The following is a 16023-nucleotide window of genomic DNA, read 5'->3' on the forward strand; positions in this document are numbered from 1 at the left end:
CTTTGGAGGAAAAGAGCGACCTGCCATCGGGAGGCATGTCTAACTTGATTGTTGAAGTGATTCACGGAGTGCGTAACGTTCCATCTGCCAATGTATTTATCAACAAATAACAATCTATAAACTTTTGTTCTAAATGCAAAGTTTAATAAATATGCGTAACTTGACAAAGGCACGTTTAAAGAACAAAAACTAAATATGAAAAGACTTGAAGAAAAATTCAAAAATGTCAGAAAAGCGAGGGAATGCGTCCAATCTTATTTCGAATGTTTATAGCATTGCTTCATCATAGACTACGGACCAGCGATGAAGGGTGGGCAAATTTACGATCCCTTAGAATTTATCCAAACATCAAACTGATTGCGCCCATTGCTTGAAGGCGAACTGCTTTGACTGGATCATGAAGTAGACGAATTAAACTTAGTGATACATTTCGTTGTTGAGAGGCAATAATAGTTGACCGGCTTGCTCCACAGAGCAGACCGACAAAGAGAGCAGCATTTGCCCGCAATTCAGGTGCTGGGCTTTTGAAATACGAAGTTGCTGCTGGTAGGTAATTACTGGTTATCCATTCCTCACAGTCGACAGCAATAAGTTTAACCAAATCAGTCAAAAACGTGAGGTAGTTAAGGCGACCTTCCTCGGGCAAATGCGTCTGAAACATTGCGCTAACTCTGCCGACGCTGACTATATCTTCTTCGATGTTCCGGTCCAAAAGAGGACCGGCTTGGCGCAATGCCAGCTTACACGCTCGAACAACACTAGGATCAGCTTCGTTCAGATGAAGTAGAAGACTAGTCAATGTAGCATGCACCTAAATTAAGAACGCGAACCAATACGTTAATCCCAATGATATCATTTGAAAAATTATCTACCAACCTGTTCAGCTAGACGATCGCTTGCAGACGACGTAGATCCAGCAATGAACAACTGGGCAAGTAGAGAAATTGCTGCTTGTCGAACTTGAGGCAACTCATGTTCAAAAAATGGGCGGACACGAAGAGCTAAACGAGAAGCTAGTCGCTCTACTTCGGCCACAGAGACTACGGGAACCAAACGCAGCAATCCTTCAAGCGCTTCTTTCACTGTGCCACAATTCCCATCATGGGGTTCACGCCTGTCTTCTTCTAGACCTTCCATGAGGGCATTCAAGACAGAAGGTGCTTGTAATTCTAACTGGTGCGGATCACAATCCCCCAATGAACCCAATCCCTTCAGGGCAATACGGCGGATCAACAGCGACGAATCTGGTAGAGACGAAGTCAGACCGCGAACAACTACATCGAGATCCCTACCGACAGCTTTTTGATGAATTAATTCGGCACAAAATGCAACTGCAGCTAGTCTATGGCGTTGATGGCTACTCTTGAGCGCATTGTTGAAGGAGGATATCATGTAAGGCAAGTGGGCAGCTGTGAAAACGGTGCACAGCGCTGTCATACTTGCTACTAAAGCGCAAAAGGCGTTCAGATCACCGGAGTTAGTCCAGTGACGGTGTTCTGTAAGGGGCTCCATGAGGGGATTGAGTTGAGCGCAGACGATTACAGATTTAAAAGTGTCAGCACACATCTGGTAAGGATTCAGTCGATAGGCTTCACGATTAACAGGAACGAAGGAGAGCTGATCAACGCCATTGGACGGGAAATGAATCGGTGGTGATGCACCAAGCATACAACTCTGCGCCAAAATAAGAAGGCAGAACACATGAGGAAAGCGAGCCTATGAAACCGGATTTAAAAAGTTACAAATTTTGGAGTCTATGCGCTTGTAAACAAAGATATTTTACCTGTAGACAACTAGAAATTTGTGACACTAAGCACATGGATTTCAGGGCCGAGATCGTGGAAAGAAGACGAAACGAAACAATGGCTTCATTAGCATGTGGACCACGCTCTTCATAGGGTGCAGCGTAGGCCAGTATATCAATTAAATGGTCAAGAACGGCCGTGGCTTGTGTCGAATCGGCTGCCAACGCTTTCCAGCAATCTGATATGTCTTCGTTGTGAGGAAGGGAATGCGACAATAAGGCTGACGTTACAACATCTCGCTGGTGCGATGCTAATAGGCAAACACCATTCAAAATAGATTTCCGCGTTTGTGGGCATTCCACGTTCTTTAAGCGGGATAAGAGCATGTCCAACAATTCCTTAGTTCGCAAATGGATTTCGCCTCCCCGAACCTGCGTTTTAAAAACAAGTTATTAGAAAAAAAATCTTTCTTTTTTCTTTGGTTGTAACATTACCTTCAACACCAAACAAATAACGAAAGATGCGCCACTAGAGCTAGTCGCAAAAGGATCATTCAGGCCACTGGCTGCTGATTCGAGAAACGCCCATACATCGCTAGTGGGCGTTTTTGAATTCAAAAGATTCGCTAGCTCAACTAACGACGCAGTGGGATCAGCAGAGCCCAGATTAGTTTTCAATGATTCTAATTTTTCAATTGAATTTTTCTCGTATTCCCGACTGTATCCCAAATACTTGGAAATTATGTTGAGGACTAGAGCCAAGCAATCTATGGCCAAATCACGTACAGCGCTTTCCGGATCCGTACAACGTGGTATAATCTAACGAAGAATCAAATTAAAATCAACAAGTTCGTTCACTTACTTGTTAGCAATGAAATAACCTTGGCTATCATAATGTGACCTTGACCAAAACGTGTTGGAGCACCCGGTTCAAATTCCACCTCTTGAAAAAACGTCGTCAGCGTCAGTTTTAGTAAAGTAAGGGCAGCCCGGCGCGTGGGCCCCTGTTGTCCTCGTGACCAAGGCTGAAGCTGAGAAAAGATTATATCAACCATAGCTGGATCGAGAGATGAGCGAAGAAATTGAAGCGTAAGGCTCTCAAGTGCTATCAGTAGTTGATTGGCTGCCAAGGAGGCATCAACCATCCCCCATTCTTCCATTGCAAACTGACAAAGGTGAGCATACAGGGGTATTCCACGCTCCAGGCCAGTTTCTAGCACTGTCGATTGATCATCCGGGCCCAAGACGGGTGGTAGCCGACTAAAAAGAAAGAGAATTACATCATGACATTGCCTTTGAATGTATTGCTAACTTACATGAGCGCAGACAAGGCATCCAAGGCTCGGACTGTGAAACGAGAAATTTCCACTAATCGCTTAAGTTCAGAAGCAGATCCAGCTTGACTATTCAGGTCTGCAAGTGATACAGATTTGAGCTGGACTAGAGTCTCTTTTAGCAAATCTGGACGCTTGGCTAAAACATATCTTTCTTGGAGACGTTCTGGCCAAAGAGCCTGAGCAACCGATGCAACAGCATCCAACCCTTCTTGACGGACTAGACGGTCTTTGGTGGATTGAAGAATGTGAATAATGGCTCGAATCACATGCTTGTCAACTTTTAACAACAATTCAGTTGCCGGGGCATCCGCCACGATACGGGCATAACACCGTGCTGCAGTAGATTTCAACATGTCTGATTCTACTTCGCTGCGATTCTCTTTCATGAATCCTAGAAAACCACTTGACTTGCGGCCATAGTCGTTACGTTCCAAATTTTGCAATTTCAGTAGTGCCACGTCTAGATGTCCACGGGCACACCAACCTTAGCATAATTAAATTTCGTTAACATTAACTGGCGTATTGCGATGTGATCTGATGACATACCCATTGCAGATGCACATCCAATGCTTTCCTCAATCATTTGGTGACGAACCGACGTCATAATGAAATCCATAGCTACATTTGATTTTTAAATGCCAAATGGTTAAACAAGATTTTTAAAAACTAATAGGTTTTGAATTACCATAGCTTGGTCCTTGCGTAATAACCCCATGATACATAGAAATACCGATGAGATGAAGTAAGAAACCTCGCTCCAGTGGCTGCTGTCCATAAAGTCCAACTTGATCAAGTAAATCAGTGGCAAATAAACGAGTCCACTCGGGTGCTGCAAGTTTGGTTCTTGCTAGTGTCACGTCCGCCAATTTCTCCAACGAAAGCAACCAACCATTCTGATTGTCTTGTTGGTCCATTATGTTACCTTTGAGTTGACTGGCAAGCTGAGGTAGTTCTACTTGCCAAAGTTGGGCCAGAGATGGATGAACAATCGCGGAGAAGTGTTGTAAAAATGTTAAAATGGCAGAACACTTTTCGTATGGCGTAGGTGATCTGGCTAGGACAAAGAACCGAGCGACAATAGCGGTTGAAGTAGGTTCATCTATACATTTTTTTAAGTTCAAGATCAGGAAAAGGAAAATGCTAAAACAAATATTACTTTCTCATTACCTATAATAATTGTACCACCAGGTTCTTGGCGCTTTTTAGTGACCAAGTGTGCTAGCGCTCGCGCAATAACACCGAAGGCTCTATTGTGTTCGGGATCCAAAGCGTGGCGCAGTAGCACAGGCCAAAATAGGTTTTCCATTTGCGATTGGGTGGTCACTAGCAAATGTATAACATTTTCGCACATTTGCCTCAATTCATCGTTAGATACAACATTTGCCGGAATCGGACTGACGCTGCCTCTAAAGCTTGATGCTCTATTGAGTGGATGCAGAAATACATCCAATCCAGACGACGGTGAATTCGGTACTACGTCAGATCCTGGTGCTAATGTGCATAATTTCAGCAAAAAGGCGACCAGTTGAATATGTCTGCCAGAATGAATGGTATCCGATGCTAAAAGATGCCCCTGTACTGCCATGGCCACAATGACTTGCACAAGTGCTTTCTTGATGTTATTTGATAGCGAATTGGCGTCGCTCGTGCAAAGTAACTTCAATTGTGCTCCGATGGCCGCGACGTGCGGTTCCAGCTGTTCTTTAAGTGAATTGATCAAATGCTTAAGCACTGTCAGTGCTGCTATTCGTACTTGCTCAGCGCCTTGCTCAACTTTGCCAAGCAGAAATCCCACCACTTTTTCCAAATGGACCCGTGCCAAGCGTTCCAAACATCGTAAGACCTAGAATCCAACAAAATCGCAATCGTTACATAGACGTACGTGCTATTTTTCAACATAACTGAACACAGCTTTCAACAGTACCTCGTAGTTGTTCTTAACAGTAGACGGCTGGCTGTAATCTGGCTGTATTGTCATCTGTTGAAAAAGCGCCTGCAGCAATTCGTGAACGGTTGCATCGGGAAGTTCCGATCCGTTATAGAAAAACGCATCGAGGAAGAGAGCTAGACAACGACTTACATACAATGGTTCTACTGGTCCTCGGTAGCTCTGTATCAATGAAGGAAGAAGCTTCGGAGCTATATGCTCTAGGCGTTCTTCGGACAATAGTTGTGACATTTGTCCTAGAGCTTCAAGAATTTCTTGACAAGTCGTTGTTGCCTTGCAGGGTAGCCATTGTAGAAACAGAATTTCGAATGCTGTAGAAATGTCTTCATAAAACCAGTCACGCTGGACAGAAACGTCCGGAGCCCGTTCCATATTGGCTAAGTAGAACAAGAGAGCCTCACTAAATTTAGCCAATGCAGTAGCAAAACTACATCGCAGAAGGCTGTTCTTTATCTGGCCAGTGCTCAATAGCGCCACCACCATGTTAAGCACTTTTTTTAAATGAAGAACAGTTCCGTAGATGTTTAAAGTGGCCAATGATGCTAAGCTTACTAAGATAGATGAATGTGGTATGCCATTTTGAAGGCGGCTACAAAGAAGTTCAATGACGTCTTTACAGTAAACGGTTCCCACGGTAACCAGAACATTAGAAGCTGGTAGCTGTATGTCCGGTATAGGTTCAGGATTTTTAATCATTTCATTCAGTGCCAATTTCACCAGCCCCGTAGCCAAACTATGGTCTAAATGCCCCGCTTCTATAGCCGGATTAATTGTAGTATCCATAATCGTCAGAACAGTAGAAAGGACCCGGGTTGATGTTTGGCTCTCGGACGCACTCAGGTACGTTTGGAGCGTCCTGAGAACAGTTGATGGGTGTTTGCGACCCAGCTGTTGTATAGTAGTCACGGCATTTGAGGATATGTCTGTTTGTTTCTCAAACGCAAGTTCCAATAAAGCTATGGAAAAACTTTTCACTTCTGCAACATCTTCAGCTGTGTGTTGACACCTGGCGAGTTGGTCAATGTCGACAATACTACTGCTGAGATGTTTCGAATGCGGATACAATGGTTCCTTGTTTGTTACTTTTGAGGTAAATACTTCATTTTCATCTACAGATCCAGGAAATCTAAACACCACATTTTGATTATCAGTTTCATCATCAGTGACTTCACTTCCATTTCCAGCAGCTCGCTTAATTGCCTCTGAAGTGTCACTATCTACACCATTCAATACTGCATCTTCCCCAACTTCTGTCTGTTTAAGGAGAAAATTCTGAAGACCTTCTGAATCTGCCATAAGATGAGCACTTTGTTTCTCCACTTCAGCTACACCATTTTTGGATCCCTTGAGGTCCCGATCATCTCCATATTCTTGACTGTTACTGATTGTTGTATCTTCATTCACCACATTTTGGATGCTTAAGTCTGTTAAACTTTCATGACCTAAACCTGGAAACGAGAAATTAAAATGAAAATCCTATTATTTGAAATGAATGTGGAACATTCATAAGTTTGTAATCTATACTTTGGTTGCATGGTTTCTCTACCAAAGGGAGAACACCATCCTTGGCTTTGTCAGATAAGTTTGAATCTTCCAAGCTGTTTGGTTCCATTTTCCAGTAAGATCAAAAGCTGATTTTCATTCTGTAAAAACAACATTGTTAGCCTAAAGTATTTTTGGAGTTCTGCTGTTTTCCGTTTAAAATCAAAATGCACCTCTCACAAACAAAACAAACTCTTTAGTTAGGGTATTTAGTATAAAATCAAAAAGGAAAAAAGAAACAATTGTCATAAAACATATCTTACATTGACATACCAAGAATCGGTATATTACACGTTTGTCTCGTGTCAATACAGAGGCTCGTAGATTGCCTACAAGAAGGTATTGTACGTAATGACGCCTTGATTTAAATCGTATGTCGTACTCTTGTAATCGGTTGCGACATAAAAACGTAAGCCTGTATTAGACCTGCAACTACAACTGTGACTCACTGACGTGAACTGTCGTCCCAGGTCCTGCTCCTGCTATATGTAACAAATCAACAACAAACACTAGAATTCGGAGGATGTTGGATTGGCGGCAACGTTGTATTCCCAGTAACTGTCGTATGCTTCGTAAAAAATATGGAACAGAGCAAAGTCATAATACAATAATCAATAAATTTTCTTCTTGTCATTATAACAACAAATCTTAAAGAACTTAGATGGCATTAGGGCTAAACCGTGGAGCGATAAAAGCCGTGCTGGTGGATTTAAGTGGAACCCTTCACATAGAAAATGAAGCGACTTATGGAGCAGTCGAGGCTTTAGAACGGTTGAGTAATAATCAAACCTTAACTAACATGATGGCTTTATTACGTAATGCTTGCTTGAAATTGATTACAAAGAGCCGCCATCCAGTGACTCTTCGAGTTATCACCGTACTAATGGTTTTTTGTTTAGGTTGAAAAGCTCTGGTATATTTGTGAGATTTCTCACCAATACAACTAAGGAGAGTAAAAACTATTTACATGAAAGACTTACCAAATGTGGATTTGGTTTAGAGAAAAACGACATATTTACTTCTCTAACTGTTTCCCGCCAATACATCGAAAATCATCATCTGAAGTAAAAAGATTCAAGAAAACAGTTAAATTTTAACCAATTATTATACTGTCTGTCTTGTATAGCCCATTGCTCTTGCTTGAGGATGCAGCATTGGAAGAGTTTCAAGGGCTTTCAAGGAATACTGAACAAATAAATGCAGTAGTGGTAGGATTAGCTCCTAGCAAGTTTGGTTATGAATCCATGAATCATGCTTTTAGGTGAGTTTGTACTTTTCTACTTACAATTTTTTTTCATTGGACTATTTTTAATGTCTATCTAAAAAAAAAGGATTTTGATGAATGGGGCTGATTTAATTGCAATCCACAAGGGTCGTTATTATTCTCGTGGTGACGGGCTGGCTCTGGGTCCTGGACCGTTTGTTTCAGCATTAGAATTTGCAACTGGAAGGACCGCTACAGTGATGGGCAAGCCAGAGAAAAATTTCTTCCTTTCCGCATTAGTGGGACTGAACTGTGAGCCTCATGAGGCCCTCATGATTGGCGATGTGAGTTAAACCAGAACGTTACTGCGAAACATTCAGTAGTCGTCCCTGTGAGATAGATGTTCTACTTCCTAAATTTAAGTTTGTTAACAAATCACTCATTGTTGGACGCATGGACGAAGCCAATAGCTTGATTGCATTTCGTAACAATGTTCCAAAAATTTTGATGAATCGTCTGTCTTTCCTCCTGACAGGATGTACGTGACGATATTGAAGGGGCGCTTCTGGCAGGATTTAAGGCTATTTTGGTACGCACAGGAAAATTTCGCGCAGGAGATGAAAACCGTTCCAGTATACCACCAACTGCAGTTTGTGAGAACTTTGCATCGGCAGTTGATTACATACTGGCATAACCATACAAATTGCGTGATGAGTGGCGCAATTTTTGCCTTCATTTGATAATTTCTTCAAAAGGGAACAGCCTGTTAACTAATATCTACAAATAGGAAATAAAATAGTTTCTGTTTCCCAGCTCAAACCTATTTACAGATTGTATTACAACTCACCAATTCCAGTTACCAAAGATATTTAAGTAACCAAAGAAACCCTAACAAACATGTTTACAACTCTTATAAATCGATTTGTAAAAAATGCGATGGGTATTTAAAAATAGTTCTAATTTTAGATCTGCTTGCATCGAATGGTGTTTTTCTTCTCGTGTTTTGTTTGTTTGCGGATCTAATGAAGACATTTCATATGAAAATATCCTTTTGTTACTTGTACTAAACTGAAGCTGATGCTAGCATTCTGGCAGACTTGATGCTTGAACCGTCGGCGGGGATGTCAGGCTTTGTAAATTTTTGGCAGCAGTGGTGGTTAAATCATGAACTTCTACATTAAGCTTGCCAATCACCCATTCCATTGCCTTAAATGACATAATGAAAGGTATTAGAGTTTCGTTCAATTGATGTTCTTTATGGTGATTCTATACCTGTCTTCCTTTGCTGGCATTCACAGATATAGTATTTGTTAAAAATCCCTCTAAGTAGGAAGAAAGTGGTACTCCTCTAACTGTAACTACAGCTTCTTGAGTGAGCAATGTTTTAGAAGGGTCCTCTGGGTGTGCAGTATAACTTAGACGTTCATCAATTGACATTAAATGGCAGAATGTCAACTGAAAGTAAAATTCAATGTAAAATTAGACAAGAAAAACTTACTAATCTATTCTTGAAATACCATACATTTTGCGTGAAAAGGGTCATGATTCTATTTGTAGGATCCACGGTTGAATTCTCTTTAGCATAACAAATTCGTTCGCTACCCAATATCTAGAAATTATATTCACATCCAAGGTTTACAATTTTTGTTTGTTTGTTTTTTCACAGTTGAAGATTTTTCATACCTTTCGAGCCCATCCTGGAAAGACCCATTTAGAACTTAGAAGTCTTCTAGAGTGCAGAATTCCATTCTTAACATCCCTTTCAAGGACATCGATAGCCACCACATTTGGGTTGTGGGGATTGGGGTACTTTCTCCAAGAAGCTTGAGCCACTGTTTCCCATGGGTGACTGTCAACACAAACATAGATTTTTTTTTTACGAGTGATACAGGAAGACGTCATTTGCCATTTAAAATGTCTCAAACACTGGAAAACGAAGGAATTATGTAACGTCGATACAAGGTAGAGTAACGACTTCCCTAAGCAACACAATTTTTTCCTTTTTTTTTTACGTTTCCCTTCAACCGATTGCCATCAACTGAGAGTGCTTACCAAAAGATGTGTTCTGATGTCCATATTTTCATTTTGAGATCGAAATTTGTGTAAATATCCACGAAACTATCGGGATATTTAACTTTTCCAAACTCACGGGAACTGTGACCTGGCGGAAAAGAACGAGACTAGTGTAAAGAAGTCTGCTAAAAGGAGAGGAAAAAGAAGGGCGTAGAATTCGCTAGAAGCGCATTTCCGGAGTAAATAATGTACCCCTCGTCAGCCATTTAGGTTTACACATTTGTACATACGTAAAACTACTGGCGGTATTGAATATGAAGGCAAAAAAAAAACATTTATGTGAAGCAGTTCAAATCAACTAGAAATGAAATAAGTATTGATTTAAAAAAAAAAACGGCCATGGATCGGTGAAAACTTCGGCATACACCAGCCTAACCATTTTCCGTCTTGCAGTGACCTGATATTGCATCGTAGCCCTTTGATTGCCTACTCAGATGATCAAACATTTCTTATTCTCTCGTCTTACGAATCCATCCCCGAAGATAATATTGATCCTTTACAGATCGGTTTACACGTACGCTCTGTTGCATGATCGGGATTGCTGCTGATGGAAAAACGGAATAATATCTTCGAGAATATGCCCATGGCGTGATTGACGAAAGCAGGATGAGAATGTATAAAACAGTGATAGAAATGTGTAGATGGATTTCTCTTAAATACGTCATTTGTCCAGGGTTTTTCCCTTCAACGACAGCGAATTGAGACTACATGATCCATGCTATGCTGCTTCATGGATTTCTTGCTATTCCTTATGGGCAAGATGAGACCCATCAGCAACGCTAACATTCGGTACACATCGGAATTTATTTTTGTTCGTACCCTTGGTGTGAATCTAAGCTTTGCTATTGCGTAGTTTGAATGTGTATGTGTATTTCCAGATACTCTCCTTCCCGAGAGCTTATTTACTTCCACTGTGCGAGCCAATCCAAACAATATTACCGGATGCTAGGAAAATTTTATTGAGAAATTAAACTGTACTTACTGCTTTAAACTGTTAGTGGTGTCACATGTTTCGTGTGTCTTAGCCATCCTATTTGTTCGCTAAACTACTCAGCAACTGAGTCGTACTTTATGACTCCGAAAAACGTGGGGCGACTACAGTAGAAACGAACTTTTTCTTCAGCGATTTGGAGAAGTTATTCTTATTCGTTTGGTGTAAACAAAAATCCACGCAATTGTTTAGATCACACTGCCAAGTCTTAAAAGAGGAGGGAGGAGATGGAAGTGGGAAAATACGTGTTGCTCATGTTGCAGAATCGGTTCAACGATCATGCGCCTAGGAACATTGGGCGGCTGGTTACCCTCCGGATTCCTCTTTCTACACAGCAAAGCGTAAGGTGAGAGAATTTTATCCTCGGTCTACATAAACTGGCTTACAAAGGAAGAACGGGAGCAGAAGGGAGCATGTAGTGGGTTCTGATTGATTGGGGAAGACGGTGTGATTTGTGCTTATTGCTTCGTTTTGCTTGTCGATGCGTTTCTAAAAACGAAATTAGTTTCACAACTCCTTCGGATTTCTCAGCTAGCGGCTGTTCCACAGGATAAATATGGAGATCTTGGCTCTGCATTTTTTGGAATTGGAGAGCAATACGCAAACAACTACAGCGGCCACGAAGGGTTTCATATCCCGAAAGGTACATATTGAAACTTCGGATTCAAACAGTCCAGTGCCTGGCGTAGATAGTGACGCCGCCGATGCTTTTGCATTCATTTACGGTGTTGTCGGCCCTACGATTGTAACCTTCGGTTTGATTGGCAACATTTTGATTCTTTTCGTGGTAGGCCGATCGCGGATGGAAGGTGAGATGTGATAGTCTAAAAGAAAAGTTTACTTTGAGCAATAATGTGGTTGAAATCATAAACTGTTAAATGCCTGCGATTTTTGGTCCAAAAATAGGTGCAATTCCGGTCTATTTGTCGGCGCTCGCCCTGTCGGATATGGGAGCTCTGCTCTCTTCCATTCCCTTATGGATCCGTTTGGCTCAAAAGGTCGTCTGTAGCCATTGGAGCGCATTTTACTATGGCCATCTGGAATTATTCATTCTCAATACCTTTATGGCGGCATCCATTTTCAACGTTGTTGCCCTGACCGTTGAAAGGTACGATGATGAACCGAAAGCATCATGTGTTTACTTTCAATTAACCTACCAAATTGCTTTCCATATAGGTATACGTCCGTATGTTTGGCAGGTCAATTCCCGAAAATTCACACTCCATTGAGGGCCAAAATGGCAGTTGCTATCTCCTTTCTTCTAGCCCTTATCGTCAGCTTACCACTTTGTGTCCTCAAGTACGTGGTGGTGCATAACGAAGAAGAAACGTCTGCAGCAGATTCTATTAAGTGTCGCTATGAGTACTTGGAGAACAAAATTGTGACAGCTCATCCCCTATGGACGGCATATGTGTGGTTGGGAGAGAGTCTAGTCCGCTTTCTCCCCGGTCTAATTTTGGCTACACTCAATATGTTAATTTTGATCAAATACCATGGGGTGGTCAAAACGCGTAGGCAAATGCGGCAAGGGCAACCAAATGCAGACTTGCACGGCAGTGGACGTTCGGATCGCAACCTTGAACAGGAACGAAAATTGTTAACTCTTTTGTTATCGATAATAGTTTTGTTTTTTATCACCAATATTCCATCAGCAGTTTTGTCAATCATTTACGATCAAGAACTGGAATCATTTCATAGCTTTCAAGTATTTCGTGCTGTTGCAAACTTGTTGGAAATGAGCAACTTTGCACTTAATTTCTGCATGTACTTCTTGTGCAGCAAGGAGTTCCGTAAAATGCTGTATAAAGCCATGCCGCAATGCGGGTTATCGAAATTTTTCATCTTGTCCTCCACTTCTAATAGCCAATCTTCCAATCCCCAGACATGTCCAGTAGCACTATCAGGGTCACTTAACAATCACCATCCTTCTTGATAAGTCAAACGTCTCACGAATATGACAGTAACTACAAAAATGACACTATTACCCGGAGAATGCGTTGGAATCACCTGCTGTGGCATTGTTGAAAAGTACCGTTATAATATGTAAGTCCTAATATATTACATACATAAAACTAGAATTGTCTTCACCACTACTGGCTATCGTTCGAAACGATTTCAGTTCAGTTTGGGATTCATAGGCACGCTTCCTGTTAATAATCTTCTGGCTATGTAATAGAAATTAAATAAATATACCAATATGGTTAAAATATTACTTACAAATAATGAAACAAAAAGATTAGTAAAGCAGTGATAGATGTGGGCAATGTATACAGTGTTTTTCTTCTTCCTTTATTCAGCATTACATTAGAACTGTTCCAGAAAGTTAATATAACCTTCCTTCTCCTTTGATGTTGCTGGTACATAGTGGCCTCCTGAATGACACATTATGTAAGGTGATTCAAAATAGGTTGTCAACTCTTCACTCATTTCTGGTACAAAAAAAAGTTTTTCAAATTGTATTCCATAGTGCACACAAGATTTACTGTAAAGTTTCCTACCTTTCTCCACAATTCTGTCTGTTTCTCCTATTACATGTAAAGTGGCAATGGTTTGTTTGGTTTTATAAAAGTATGTATGAGGGCTTAATCTGGAACGGAAGCCAGACACGAGAATGGCAAACTTAAATGAAAAATGCAAATCTAAAAAAATGATTTGGGATTACAGTTCTGAAATGTTTGCTTGATATTTGTTCACCTCCTTTATCAAGCATGTGACATAGAATTGAGCCAAGAGCAGCTCCTTGGGAGAAGCCTAAAATGCCATCAAATGGCCCCAGCTCTTCAAATGCTTTTCTCACAACTTCGATGGATTCTTCGAGCCCCCAGCTGTAGTCTGTAGCGTCATGGGAATTGAATGTCAATTGTTCTGTGCTGAAATACCAGCCCCTCTGTTCCTCTACTTTTTCATTTGCAGGAACTGCCTGTAGATTTTCCATGCTTTCATCTTGGATAGCTGAATGGGCTGGAATAAGATGAGGTGCACTGATGTACACTAATTCTGCATGCTTCTTCAGAAGCTTCCTGAGTGAGCCCGTTTTATCTTTGAAAACTTGTGCACTTTGACGGTATCCATGTAAACACAGTATCTGCAAAAAAAAAAAAGTGGATGGGTGGCGAATTACATTTAAAAAATCTAATATTTTTACCTTTCGCATGACAGAACAGAAAACATAAAACTCAAACTCATGCAGTAATCCAATGGCAGACTTCGTCTGCAATAGCAGAAAACATTTTACACTGATTTGGAATTTAAAACTTTTTTGCGGTAACGGTTCAAAATTTTAAATTGCAACGGTTTACATACATACTGGTATGCACTACGTACTGGTATGCTTCTATCATTATGACAATCATGGGTCACCAATATAAACGGCTTAATAAAAAAACAAAACCTTAATATTTATATTATAAGATTGAACTAGGTTCGTTCAATTAACAAAATACGAAAAACAATCAGCAGATGCTATTTTTAAAAATATTTAATTTTGAAAATAGAGAAAATTGCTGGCTCGAGGCTTTGTTATCTCACTACTCTCCTAGTCTGGACAACATAATGGGAGAAAAATCGCGTTTTTTTCAAATTTGTTCACAGTTATTTTCAACTGCCTGTTCAGTGAACTTCTCAGTTTCCAACTGAATTTCCCCAGTTTTTAAGTGAATTTCTCAAATCTCTGAGTAAATCTCTTGAGTGTCTAAGTGAATTTTCAAAGCCAAAATGAGCCGATTAATTTACGGAATTGCTGCAGGTGTGTCAGCTTTAGCGACTTACCATCTGTATACCAGCACAAGACGTGACTCAGTTTCTTCGATTGGTGTTGACGTCTCGAAAGGGAAAAGTTCTGTCGATCCCTTTACTTTGCCTGTCGACATCAACGATGAACCATCACCTTCAAGCAAAGTTTCAAATGAAGACCTTGAGGCTGAGCTTGCTCAGTTGTACGAAGATGTGTTGCGTATCACGCAGGAAAGGGATGAAGCCACTCTGAATGCGAAGAAATTATCCGAAGAGCTGTCTAAGGAGACATCAATGCGCTGTTATCTGCAAACAAAGAGTGCAAGTCTTCTTCACGAACACAACACTCAGCAACAGATGTACGAGCGAAAACTTGATGATCTCCGAACCGCAAATCGCGATGCGATTGCGCTGCACGAAGACCTGTGTCAGCAAAAATTCGTGCTACAGTTGGACAATGCTCGTCTCCAGAACCAAGTTGACGTGATCTCAACTGATTTGATCAACGTAACAGCTGAAAGAGACGAAGTCGTTGTGAAGAATGGCATTCTGGCTGAAGAAGTCCGTGATGTTCAATGCAAGTTGCAGGGAGCACTGTCCAATGTACAGAACCTGCAAGTTGCACTTGATTCCCACGGCAAAGAGTTGCTGAAACTTGCTGCTCGTCTTGACACTAGCATAGCGAAGATTTCAGAACTCGAATTAGTAAACGGTTGCCAAAGCAACAAAATTGCCGAACTGGAAAGGAGCGTACAAGAGTGGGCCACCAAGTCGAGCCCCGTCATTTCGGAGAAACCTGTGGCTGCTCAGGTGGAAAATGGGAAACCTGAGGTGCGTGATCCCGAACTGCGTGTTTGTGAGGGCAACACCGTGCCATCTGTAGACGAGTCTGCGCGCCCATCTCACCAAGCCTCTGTGAAGATCGCTCAGAAACCCAAAGTTCCAATATTTCCTTGTATGGATATCCGTTACAGAAACACAGATATTCAAGGATATACCGTCACGCTGGAATCTTCCGGGGGAATTGAGGTTAACAGCAGCCCAAAGCAAGATCCTGTCGCAGAATGTAAGCCCATGACACCAGCTCCAGCGAAACAGGGGCCTCTGCCTAAAGTAGGATCTTACACTTTCAAAGTTATCGATGCCGTGGATGAAAAGGAGTTACCTGATAGCTACCAATTGCTGAAAATTGGAGGTGAGCATTACGGCCATATTATCGGCAGAGAAGGGAAGAACATCAAGGCATTTCAAGAGGCGCACGGCGTAAGAGTAGTCGTTACTCCACCAAGAGGACCTAGCGGCAAAGTTCGAGTGTTCATTACACAAGGAAGCCGAGAATCGCGTCGCAACGTTGCTAAACAAATTGTGCATGGCTTACCTGCCATGGTTGAAATTGGTGTTGGCTCGATGGCATCTCTGACTCCTCAACGAAGAAAGAAATTGTGGCAGACG

General features: G+C 41.4%; 5 protein-coding genes across 7 annotated transcripts; 2 read left to right on the forward strand and 3 right to left on the reverse strand.

Moving 5' to 3' along the window:
• Nucleotides 1–78: 78 nt before the first annotated feature.
• On the reverse strand, nt 79–6990 carry LOC130691700 (maestro heat-like repeat-containing protein family member 1). Of its 3 annotated transcripts, none has more exons than XM_057514671.2 (12): nt 6845–6990; nt 6554–6672; nt 5006–6471; nt 4249–4924; nt 3767–4180; nt 3628–3699; nt 3061–3565; nt 2626–3004; nt 2240–2563; nt 1784–2176; nt 877–1716; nt 79–811 (listed from the first exon to the last, which is right to left on the reverse strand). In XM_057514671.2, the coding sequence occupies exons 2-12, from the start codon at nt 6639–6641 to the stop codon at nt 338–340; spliced, it is 5631 nt and encodes a 1876-aa protein (XP_057370654.1). In that variant the 5' UTR covers nt 6642–6672; nt 6845–6990; the 3' UTR covers nt 79–337. The 3 variants fall into 3 exon arrangements, with proteins under 3 accessions (XP_057370654.1, XP_059352139.1, XP_059352140.1); XM_059496156.1 differs by having other exon boundaries at nt 5006–6477; XM_059496157.1 differs by having other exon boundaries at nt 5006–6477; nt 6835–6979.
• A 155-nt stretch (nt 6991–7145) lies between these two features.
• Nucleotides 7146–8500, forward strand: LOC130691753 (haloacid dehalogenase-like hydrolase domain-containing protein 2). Its single transcript, XM_057514737.2, has 5 exons — nt 7146–7342; nt 7471–7635; nt 7698–7832; nt 7903–8119; nt 8311–8500. The coding sequence occupies exons 1-5, from the start codon at nt 7233–7235 to the stop codon at nt 8467–8469; spliced, it is 786 nt and encodes a 261-aa protein (XP_057370720.1). The 5' UTR covers nt 7146–7232; the 3' UTR covers nt 8470–8500.
• Nucleotides 8501–8589: 89 nt separating this feature from the next.
• On the reverse strand, nt 8590–9989 carry LOC130691763 (protein slowmo-like). Its single transcript, XM_059496273.1, has 5 exons — nt 9828–9989; nt 9459–9624; nt 9298–9384; nt 9048–9230; nt 8590–8981 (listed from the first exon to the last, which is right to left on the reverse strand). Exons 1-5 carry the CDS (start codon nt 9857–9859, stop codon nt 8856–8858), a joined length of 594 nt encoding a protein of 197 aa, XP_059352256.1. The 5' UTR covers nt 9860–9989; the 3' UTR covers nt 8590–8855.
• An 898-nt stretch (nt 9990–10887) lies between these two features.
• On the forward strand, nt 10888–13171 carry LOC130691736 (probable G-protein coupled receptor B0563.6). The gene is made up of 3 exons (XM_057514716.2): nt 10888–11648; nt 11746–11947; nt 12016–13171. Exons 1-3 carry the CDS (start codon nt 11396–11398, stop codon nt 12770–12772), a joined length of 1212 nt encoding a protein of 403 aa, XP_057370699.1. The 5' UTR covers nt 10888–11395; the 3' UTR covers nt 12773–13171.
• On the reverse strand, nt 13111–14055 carry LOC130691758 (esterase OVCA2-like). Its single transcript, XM_057514743.2, has 4 exons — nt 13985–14055; nt 13534–13924; nt 13338–13478; nt 13111–13268 (listed from the first exon to the last, which is right to left on the reverse strand). Exons 1-4 carry the CDS (start codon nt 13991–13993, stop codon nt 13144–13146), a joined length of 666 nt encoding a protein of 221 aa, XP_057370726.1. The 5' UTR covers nt 13994–14055; the 3' UTR covers nt 13111–13143.
• Between the last annotated feature and the right edge of the window lie 1968 nt (nt 14056–16023).

The sequence above is a fragment of the Daphnia carinata genome, chromosome 1 (assembly GCF_022539665.2).
Source record: "Daphnia carinata strain CSIRO-1 chromosome 1, CSIRO_AGI_Dcar_HiC_V3, whole genome shotgun sequence".
Taxonomy (NCBI): Eukaryota; Metazoa; Arthropoda; class Branchiopoda; order Diplostraca; family Daphniidae; genus Daphnia; species Daphnia carinata.

Excerpts from the sequence above, each read along its gene's own strand:
- LOC130691763 (XM_059496273.1), bottom strand. The coding sequence starts at position 9,859 with ATGAAAATATGGACATCAGAACACATCTTTTG. Across the intron at positions 9,231-9,297 it reads TGACCCTTTTCACGCAAAAT|TTGACATTCTGCCATTTAAT; the intron begins GTATGGTATTTC and ends TTTTACTTTCAG. Across the intron at positions 8,982-9,047 it reads ATGCCAGCAAAGGAAGACAG|GCAATGGAATGGGTGATTGG; the intron begins GTATAGAATCAC and ends ATGTCATTTAAG.
- LOC130691753 (XM_057514737.2), top strand. The coding sequence starts at position 7,233 with ATGGCATTAGGGCTAAACCGTGGAGCGATAAAAGCCGTGCTGGTGGAT. Across the intron at positions 7,833-7,902 it reads TCCATGAATCATGCTTTTAG|GATTTTGATGAATGGGGCTG; the intron begins GTGAGTTTGTAC and ends CTAAAAAAAAAG. Across the intron at positions 8,120-8,310 it reads AGGCCCTCATGATTGGCGAT|GATGTACGTGACGATATTGA; the intron begins GTGAGTTAAACC and ends TCCTCCTGACAG.
- LOC130691758 (XM_057514743.2), bottom strand. Across the intron at positions 13,479-13,533 it reads TCACATGCTTGATAAAGGAG|ATTTGCATTTTTCATTTAAG; the intron begins GTGAACAAATAT and ends TCATTTTTTTAG. Across the intron at positions 13,269-13,337 it reads AGACAGAATTGTGGAGAAAG|AAATGAGTGAAGAGTTGACA; the intron begins GTAGGAAACTTT and ends TTTTTGTACCAG.
- LOC130691736 (XM_057514716.2), top strand. The coding sequence starts at position 11,396 with ATGGAGATCTTGGCTCTGCATTTTTTGGAATTGGAGAGCAATACGCAA. Across the intron at positions 11,649-11,745 it reads AGGCCGATCGCGGATGGAAG|GTGCAATTCCGGTCTATTTG; the intron begins GTGAGATGTGAT and ends GTCCAAAAATAG. Across the intron at positions 11,948-12,015 it reads GTTGCCCTGACCGTTGAAAG|GTATACGTCCGTATGTTTGG; the intron begins GTACGATGATGA and ends CTTTCCATATAG.
- LOC130691700 (XM_059496156.1), bottom strand. The coding sequence starts at position 6,641 with ATGGAACCAAACAGCTTGGAAGATTCAAACTTATCTGACAAAGCCAAG. Across the intron at positions 4,925-5,005 it reads CTGTTAAGAACAACTACGAG|GTCTTACGATGTTTGGAACG; the intron begins GTACTGTTGAAA and ends GTTGGATTCTAG. Across the intron at positions 4,181-4,248 it reads TGGTGGTACAATTATTATAG|ATGAACCTACTTCAACCGCT; the intron begins GTAATGAGAAAG and ends AAAAATGTATAG.